This window comes from Xyrauchen texanus, chromosome 1 (assembly GCF_025860055.1).
Source record: "Xyrauchen texanus isolate HMW12.3.18 chromosome 1, RBS_HiC_50CHRs, whole genome shotgun sequence".
Lineage (NCBI taxonomy): Eukaryota > Metazoa > Chordata > Actinopteri > Cypriniformes > Catostomidae > Xyrauchen > Xyrauchen texanus.
Window position 1 is genome coordinate 38,477,167 of NC_068276.1, and position 9,802 is coordinate 38,486,968.

Consider the following 9,802-nt stretch of genomic DNA (forward strand, 5'->3'; position numbering starts at 1 on the left):
ATCAATAAATTGAAGATTATATTTCCCATAATACTTGTTTTTTGGACATGTTTTAATTGCCTTGATAAGGCTTGCTGTTCTAATTATTATCAAGTTACTGTAAAAAAAAAATTACGTTCTTCCATGGTATGTTATATACCAATCTAGTCGCAAAACTGTAGAAAGCAAATTGAATTATCAGAGGAAAATGTAACTTCTTCCTCTAAATGAATTAACTGTTTAACATTCAAGTGTTGAGTGACTTACAAAGTACAGAAGCAAACTCTGGCTTGAATTTAGTCCTGAAAATAATACTTGTGGGTTTATCCCAAACGATCAGCAAGGAGAAGCAAAAAATAATGTGTAGAAGTCTAGATATTAGTTGAAACTTTTGATTTAGGCCTTATTCATTCACATTGCCGGTCCCCGTTAAGTGCTTTAACAAAGGATGATGGAAATATGCCGCTCTTTCCATTGCATTGACCCTCAAGCCACTCTTCATTGACTGAAAAATAAAATGATATAAAAGTCACAAAATTCTTTAGTGTTGAATTCATATTCACAGAAATACTGCATTTTATGGCCATATAAGTGAATTAATAAGTAATACAATGTCAGTTCCTACCTTTTGAAAGGACTGTAATGACATTTCCCTGTTTGAAATCCAAATCTTCTGCGGTGGAGGCTTCATAAGAGTAAAGGGCCACCACTTTCTCAGGAGACACACTTTTACCCTTAAATTTATTTAGACAATATTATTGGGGGTGACGGCAAATACCTAGGTTTAGTTTACTGACAAAGCTGGATGGCTTTAGTTGTTTATATGGTCTTTAATATTATTGAAAAGGTGTAGCAATCAGTCCTTCATTCACACTACGTTATACTGTCATGCTGTGTGAGTGTAGCTTAGCCAGGACATTGTACTACCTCAGAAATTGAGCACCACAGAGTAAGACGGCCATCATTCACACTATTCCAAACAGCCTCCATTTCAGAGTCTTCAATAGTCACTTTCTCAATTGAGTCTTCCTTGGCATAACTGAAAAGTACAACTCCGCTTACTAGTGTATAGTTCACCAGTTTTCCATTTTTCCTTTATCACATTCACTTGAGGAACATAATAAGAGACTAACTTACATCAACCAATAACTGAGCTAATTGAGAAATTTTTGCTCAATGATCATTTGGTAACTGAACATAATGGTGGTGCTCTATGCATTTAATTCAAACAGTTGTATGATTTTGTTTAATACTGTGTTGGGAATGTTCTACAACTGGTTTAGTTACCGTAAAGTTAGTGCTGATGCAGGCAGCTTAAGTTTAGAGCTTATCATCTGAAGAATGACCCCATATGATTGTCCAGGTGCAATACTGATTGCTATGGTGAACTGAAAGTGCACTTTCACAATACAGCCTGAGAAATTCCCAGTGTTATTAGCCTGCAAGGAATAAAGTACATTATGAGAAATAACAAATCGGCAAATCTAATTATAAATTGGGCACTTTAGTTACATAACCATTGTTTGATAGTTATGTAATTTTACAAACAAAAGATGGTAAATGATCAAGAAGTGTTAGGAGTATGTTGTGAATAATGAACCTCAGCTTTAACAGTCTTCAGGCCTTTTGTACCCTCTGGTTTACTAGGTGGTGCTCTTCTTGGTGGAGCTGGTATATCATCGTTTTCATTTAATTCTTCAATCTAGAAGAGGTTAAATTTGAAGTTTGTTAATGTCATTGGACAACAAAAAAGTTTTAATATAACTCAAGCAATTATGATGGGAAAATAATAGCTTTTTGACGACAGAATCATACAGGGTTCACAACAAAGAATAACATAATGAGTTATGTGTAACGAAGTGGTTTAAATAACAAACAAAATTGTATCTCTGTGTGCCTGTATTTTCTTTACTCCAATGGCCAGGTTTTAGGAATTTTGATCAAAAGGCAATTACCTGCATTGGTTTTGATGTCATTGTAATATCCAAGGGTTCTAGGAAATTATAAGGAACAAGACCTCGCTGAAAATACCCAAAAAAAAACATAAAAAAAAAAAACACAGAAAACAGGACATTATTATCTCTCTTATGAACATGGTGAATTAAATATGATATTGGAATAATCTTTCTGTTATGAGTGTAGTAGGAGATTTTGCCCTACACTAGGTGAAGTACAGAAATGTAAGTGAAATGCACACGTAAAGACACATTTTTTTAAAACTATTTCCTTCCACCCTGGTGCTCATAATGTTACAAAAAGTGCCACAATGTAAAAAAAAAATATTTTTATATAAAAAATACATTAATAAAATTTAAATCTGCCAAAAACTACCTTTTCATTGAAAACAACAGATGCCCAGTTGTCAGCTCCTTTCTGAAGAACAAAGACGATGTTTCCAGGAAACACAGCCAACTCTTCTTTAGTCTCAGGAACAAATTCATAAAGAACAGTGTGTGGCTCACCTTCAAGTGCCCTGTTCATTATTACATTTTCATTTATTTTCTTAGCAGACACTTAAAAATGAATTAAAATGTATAATAAAGTGCATATCACAAATGGCAAATCCAACAAAGTTACACTGATGTTACACTAAGGTTGGCCTCAAAATCTGATGAGAACACCATATAATAGTGCTGTAGTACAAATGAATAGCCAGTTAAGGTGAGCTATAAGATGCATTAAATATATATATATATATATATATATATATATATATATATATATATATATATATATATATATTTGGACCTTATTTTAACTTTGACCTTTACTAATGGCCACCACAGATTTATCTAGACTTACCTCAGGACTTCTGGCACTTTTGGTGTAGATGGAATATTATCAACCTAAACAATACGCATGTATTTATTTTAGGAAAGATGCCCTGTTGTCTTTGAAGCCTGTTTTGTATTTTTTTCTTCATAATGTTAACAAATTACATTACATACTTGAGGTTGCAGTGGGGCAAAACCAGAGAACTGATCAGCAGGTACAACAGAGGACACAACCTGTGAGGAAAAAACAAAAATTGTCTAATTTACTGGCCAAATAGTCATTGCACATTGATTTATTGATTAATGGTGATGCCAGGTACCTTAGCTTTTCCAAGATAGTCCTTTTTCTCCAGCTCTGCCACATAGTGCTTATTGGGTTTAAATAGCAGCCCTGCTCGAATCTCTACCAGAGAAAAGAGCTTCTGCTTCTGTAAAGAGGAAATGTAATACTAATGACATGTAGCAGCATTTTTAAAACACTGTTTAAAAAACCATGGCATAAAATTCACGTTTTGCACAAAATGTGTCATTTACATTTGTCATTCAAGTGCTTAAAAATAATGACACATCCTCACTAATAGAAGGATGACTTTCCACTGAGTAAAAGTCATTGATCTTGTGAGTTTTGTCATTACTGGAACTTACACAACTTCCCACAAAAAGTAACCAGAACCAGTGATTATGCAATCAAATGTAACTGGTGAAACCGGCAGTGCTCTGTACAATATTGTTTCAAAGGAAATGGCAGAGGAAATTTGCACTACGTGTAAATAGTGTTATATGTCATTTTCACCCCTAATTAAATACTAACATACAGTACAGGGGCATCACTACAACGTGTTTATTGTGTTTACTTAAAGTCCCACAGACACCCTACACCAACCCCTGAGCTTAACCTTCCCTTACAATAATTAGCCATGGTTTTACTACAAATTAATCATAGTATCACCATGGTATTTTGCAGTAAAATCATAGTAACCTCAAAATTAAAAATGGTTACTATATGAACACCATATTACTGTAGTATCACCATGGTTAACTGCATTAAAACTATTGCTTCCGCAAAAAACAACAACAAAAAAAACAAGGTTATTAATATTTTAAAACTATGGTTAACACCTTTCTCGGAACTCCCCGACCTTCACAGTGCAATCACTGCAAGGAGATCAACCTTTATATTACTTTTTATTTATTATTATAAGTAGTATTTAAGGAAATATTAAGAGTGGAGACCGGAAACAGGATGGGAAAAAAACTGGGACAAATGGGTGGATTGAACCCATTGTATTTACACACCACACCATTGAAGTGACACTTGAAGGCGCAGTATTTCATTTTAGTGTTTCTACCAGACTATCTGAGTGCAAACAGCCATGCTGTGTGGCAGGAGCTATTTACACCTAGTGCAAATAGTGACAAAAATACTGTACATATAAGAGACATGGAACATGTTTAGCTTCCCAGAGGATTTTGTTTCCTCAGACCCTAAAAATGAATTTAGAGAAAAACTCAATGTTTCTAAAGGGGCACATCTGCAACTAACACTGTCTACAGACCAGTATGGCATCCAGGGCGAGGTCAATATGGCTGAACTTGGCTTCTGCTCTAAAGTTCAGTGCAGTAAGAAGGTTCTCTTGAGCTTTCTCCCATTTTCCCAATTGGGCCTGTACCAATCCCATGTTATGTAGCACCTAAATGTAGGGTGGGACATAATGGCTGAATCAGAAAATGGAGTGGCAGCAGTATCAGCAGTTAGTTGATTAGACTCTTGGGTTCATCTTTAGCAAAATCTTGTGTCATGCACATTACAGCTATTAATGACAACAATTATGAATTTCCTAAATAAAAAAAAATAAAAAAAAAAGAACTCAATACAGGTGCAAAACAATACATATGCACAAGCACTGCATGAAACTGCTCTTACCTCACAGGCGTATAGTTTATATCTCAGCCCCAGAGGTTTGTAGTCTATTATCTGATTTCCTCGTAACTGCTTAAAAGCCTGCTGAAAATCTAGAAGAGACTCTTCAAACCTGAAGATGCAATTATGTACATGTTAATTAGACATTAGGACTTTTTATCATTCTAAAGATTGTCATTCAACTGAGCATGATGCAGTGTTTTATCAAATATAACTACAACAAACTTTTGTGTTTTCTGGAGACAGGAATTCATTTCAAAACCAGACCAACCTCTTAAATGATCAGAATTTAATAAAATATTTATGAATTGGCCTTACTTTTCCTTTTTGTTGAACACAACTCCCCTCTGAAAGAAGGCCACAGCCAGGTGTTCATCTCTGCCGATACTTCCATCAAAAGCCTTCAGACGTGTAACAGCAATAAATGTCCTCATTAAGAATGAAACCACTTTTACTTCCTTTTTGCAGTGACGTACTTTTTAAATAGCAAAAAAACATTCTCATAATCATACTTCACAGGATCCTACAAGTTCCTTAAAATGTTTCACTCAGCAGTCTCATTTAACAAAGAACCTGCCAGGTAATAGTGCTTTTGTATCATTTCGTAAAAGAGAAAATGTCTTTCATACAATCACCTTTTCAGCCTCATCCAACTCATTGTTGTGCAGATAAAGACAGCCAATGTTGAAGGCAATTTTTGAGTTTTTCTCTTCGATGTTGAGGAATAGCCTGAGAGCAGAGTCTGTGTCTCTTTGCTCCACACATGCCACAGCCTCATCCCACTGACGAAGAGTGCTTACAAATGACATGCTCCCTTGAATGACAATCACAATGAAGAAAAGAAAGCTGTTCTACACGGTTATGAACAGATGAGGGGGAATCTGAAACTTTACTTGGAGAATAAGGCCAGCCCTTTGCTCTGTGAAAGAGGAAGTACTAAGCTTACAGGTCACCTGGTTCATTATTTGTTGTTTCCTCACTTGGCAGTTGAGTCAGTTCACTTTTTTAGTTGGGTCATCAGAAGTTTAAACTTAATTTGCTTAATTGTCTGAATATTCCACAAGATTAGGCACTTATTAAACCTCCAACAGATCATTTTGTCCCACCTCAGGCATCAAAGCTCTTTCATCATTTTCTTTTTGTATTTGGACACATTTTGTTGTAAATCCATAACAGACATAATGGAAGTGGTTTGAAAATTATTCTGCACAATACTAGTTATAAAATGTGTCCCTCTTACCAATTTAATGACTGAAAATGCAACATTTATGAGTTTTCTAATTTTTATGTGATGAAGAAAAAAAAACCATAATGCATAATGGATTATAATGGAGTAATAGATGTGGATATAATTTAATGACAGTTACGAGCAAACAAGGTTTGAACATCAACTGTAACAAAATCAAATTGAAATTGACAGATTTTTAATACTTAAGTGTACAAATTTGAAGGCTGTTAATTGTATCAATGCAGGTACACGTCATATTAATTATATGCGACTACTCATTACATGACAGAGAGCTTACGACCTACTAATTAATTCCTGACTTAAGAACCGATTTAAGCACCGATTTAATTACAAACTAACTAGCAGTTACGAAGCCCTTAGTGTGAACTTTACGTCCCAATTTAAGTGAGACCTTACGCACAGCTGGTGCAACCCTACCCAGGTGTATTACACACTCCTATCAATCACGAGAGCTTGTTCTCATCAGCCTGCAAAAGAGAATTACAGTACACACTGTTCTGAGTCTAAAGCAGACCAGCACTATGAAGACAAGTTCACGAGTTTTTATTTGAGGAGAAGTCTCAAGCTGTGTCCGAAACCACCCCTATCCACTAAATAGTGCACTATTTCGGGTGTCAGCCATTTTGTAGTGGTGTCCCAATTCATTACCTACATCTCATTCCCTACATTTGTTCACTCTTTCTTACCCACAATGCAATCTGATTTCGAGGGTACACACGATGTACACTCTCCCGACCCCTATTTCCCATAATCCAACGCGGTGACGCGGCAGAGTGCAAAATAAAATTGCAAATGGCGGACGTAAACACCGGAGGCGGCAACTTTTACAAATGTAAGTAACTATTTTATTAATAGAAATAAATCTGTAGCAAGATATAACTAAGTAAATTTATACATATTGATGGATTAATTTATAATTGGCCAGTAACTCCGCTTAAATGCAATTTTTGACTCGAAACTACCAAGTGTAATTTTTACTGTCGAGATTTCACATAGCAAATGATAATTTGTTGGATTCTTCACATATATTATTTATAACATGTAACTACTGTATTCGCATATGCCTTAGAAAATAATGTATCGAAGATTTCTATTGTTTTAGGCATGGATGAATACGTAAAGCGTCTCATAATGAGCAGGATGGCCAATGGGCACCTCTTCTCTGGGCACAGGAACGCAGCCCTGTTTGGATGGGAGTGAGTTTGTAGATTTCTTTTCCTCAGAAATTAGTAGAGTTCAGTTTCATTTTATATGAGTAAATAGTAATATTTAAGTTATTACGTTACATGTACTACAGAACTGTTCTGAAAGAGATGGGGTTGCTTGGTGTGGTAACCCCTGCCACAAAGTGGGAAAAATTTAACCTACAAGGTAAATTCATCTTAATAATATATGCAGTTCTGCTTGTAAATTTACATAATTTGCTTCATCTGCAAGATGTTTTTTAATGATGCATAAAAGTAGCTTTTTTTAGTAATGCATTAATTTATCTATTTGATATTACAGATATGTACATACATTTCACAAATTCAGATAATATCTAAATTTACATTTTAGAACGTTTACAAGCCCTTGGTTATTTATATCATATGTCCTCCTTCACTCCGCCACTCAGGACAATTGAAGAGCTCATACTCGACTATTAATTATCCAGAATGCTATATGGTGTCAGGAAGTGTAATCAAACTTGAAATCTTGGAGCATGAAATCTAGGGCTAGAAGACTGTGTCAAGGTTTATATTGAAAAAGGAGTATAACGATTTTTTTTTGTCTGTTCTAATCAAAAAACTATTAGTCTTACTCATAACGTTTTTGGTGCTTTTATGCCTTGCATTGTATGGAGATAAACCGATCATGTCTCTAAAATATTTGTATGAATTTCTTCCACAGAGCACAAGTTTGAGACCACTTAAGGGTGAGTAAATGAAGAGTAAATTATAATTATTGGATGAGCTATTCCTTTAAAACCATACTGAATGACTTTATGCTGTCAGAGCCTTTTTATATGAAAATGTTATGTATAAGTAATCTCTGTAAGATTTATCATTCTCTTCTAAATCATTTGTAGGAGCTAAGGAAGCCACCCACCCACCTCATGGACTGCACCAGATTTGCCAGTTCTTGCTCCAAGGCACTTGCAAGTTCCTGGACATTTCTGGGGGGAATGGCCCTAACCCTCACCCTCCGTTCCAACAGGACCCAGACGTGCACAATAGGATTGAGATCCAGGCTCTTCGCTGGCCATGGCAGAACACTGACATTCCTGTCTTGCAGGAAATAATGCACAGATCGAGCTGTATGGCTGGTGGCATTGTCATGCTGGAGGGACATGTCAGGATGAGCCTGCAGGAAGGGTACCACATGAGGGAGGAGGATGTCTTCCCTGTAATGCACAGCATTGAGATTGACTGCAATGATAGCAAGCTCAGTCCGATGATGCTGTGACACACCGCCCCAGACCATGACGGACCCTCCACCTCCAAATCGATCCAGAGTACAGGCCTCGGTGTAACACTCATTCCATCGACGATGGACAGTGGAATTTATCTCTGCACATCTGCAGTCCTCTTGCCTTCATGTAGCATGCCTAAGACATGTTCATGCAGATGAACAGGGACACTGGGCATCTTTCTTTTGGTGTTTTTCAGAGTCAGTAGAAAGATCTCTTTAGTGTCCTAAGTTTTTATAACTGTGACCTTGCCATTTGTAAGCTGTTAGTGTCTTAATGACCATTCCACAGGTGCATTTTCATTATTTGTTTATGGTTCATTGAACAAGCATGGAAACAATAAAGATCTGTAAAGTTATTTGTATTTTTTCAAAATTCTTTAAAAATACAGTGTCCTGAAAAGGGGATGTTTCTATTTTTGCGGAGTTAAAATAAATATATATATATATATATTATATATATTATACACACACACTCACACTATAGTGTGTTAAATGTGTAATCCATTCTTCTGGACATTAATTTTTTATTTATTTATATAAACATAAGATACACAAATTATCTACTGACATCAGTGTATTAACTTCAACTTTGAACACTATATTTTATTAGCTTATCTTATGTAGACAAAATACAGTCAACTTTAAACTAAGTTTTTAAATATGTGATTTAAGAAAATAAGTTTTTAAGAGTTCAATGGATCTATTCTTCATTTATTTAGTGTACAGCTAAATTTATTTAGTCTTAATAATTATTACCAATGGGTGGCGTCGACGAGCCAACAACGCATGCCTCAAAGTTGTGTAAAATAAAATTTTCTTCACTAGAAAATGTAATTCACCAGAAACAAAGAGTTGCATCAAGTTTGCCTCTGGACTCGGATGGAGGACACCGATAAGAAGAACCCAGCGAAAAGGTGTGCTTGTGCACTTAGGTTGGTTTTTGTTGGTAGTTTACTTTTCTACAATTTGTTTTAATAAGATATATAGGAGCGTGCAATAGCGTTTTCATTATTTTTATCTTTAACAGATAGTTATTATCTTTTTTATGAAAAATAAAATCTAAACATGACAAATTGAAGTAATTTATCATTAATGTAATACGCATATCAAATGAACAAGTGAAAAGATTAACTGTATTATGATCATTGAATTTTTTTGTATTTTTATTAATGCAAAAATAAAATATTTAATTGCCCATTATAAAATTATATATATAAACTATAACTATATAAAGATTACAGAGATTATCAAATTCTTTTTTTTTTTTGAGATTATCAAATTCAATAAGCCACACAGGTGAAATGTTCATGACAAATGTCTGCGACAGCTCCCGAGTGTTCTCTGACGCATAGAATTTACGTCAGCGTCTGAAATCGCTCACTCGTTTCGTTCACTCAATGCTGAAATATAGTGCACTCACAGCCATTC

General features: G+C 35.2%; 1 protein-coding gene and 1 long non-coding RNA gene across 2 annotated transcripts; one reads left to right on the forward strand and one right to left on the reverse strand.

Moving 5' to 3' along the window:
* Positions 1-342: 342 nt before the first annotated feature.
* Positions 343-5,542, reverse strand: LOC127627920 (neutrophil cytosol factor 2-like). Its single transcript, XM_052104573.1, has 14 exons — positions 5,310-5,542; positions 4,993-5,075; positions 4,678-4,786; positions 4,310-4,444; positions 3,074-3,181; positions 2,928-2,987; positions 2,782-2,825; positions 2,311-2,452; positions 1,935-2,000; positions 1,580-1,681; positions 1,267-1,418; positions 907-1,018; positions 605-713; positions 343-484 (listed from the first exon to the last, which is right to left on the reverse strand). Exons 1-14 carry the CDS (start codon positions 5,481-5,483, stop codon positions 387-389), a joined length of 1,494 nt encoding a protein of 497 aa, XP_051960533.1. The 5' UTR covers positions 5,484-5,542; the 3' UTR covers positions 343-386.
* A 1,160-nt stretch (positions 5,543-6,702) lies between these two features.
* On the forward strand, positions 6,703-8,711 carry LOC127650596 (uncharacterized). Its single transcript, XR_007971469.1, has 5 exons — positions 6,703-6,755; positions 7,026-7,119; positions 7,221-7,294; positions 7,814-7,838; positions 7,992-8,711. It is a non-coding gene; the product is annotated as an uncharacterized LOC127650596 (long non-coding RNA).
* Positions 8,712-9,802: the final 1,091 nt, after the last annotated feature.

Coding starts and splice junctions, on each gene's coding strand:
- LOC127627920 (XM_052104573.1), bottom strand. CDS start 5,483: ATGTCATTTGTAAGCACTCTTCGTCAGTGGGATGAGGCTGTGGCATGT. Junction 4,787..4,992: donor GTGTTCAACAAAAAGGAAAA/GTAAGGCCAATT, acceptor TTGCATCTTCAG/GTTTGAAGAGTCTCTTCTAG. Junction 4,445..4,677: donor ATAAACTATACGCCTGTGAG/GTAAGAGCAGTT, acceptor CCCTACATTTAG/GTGCTACATAACATGGGATT.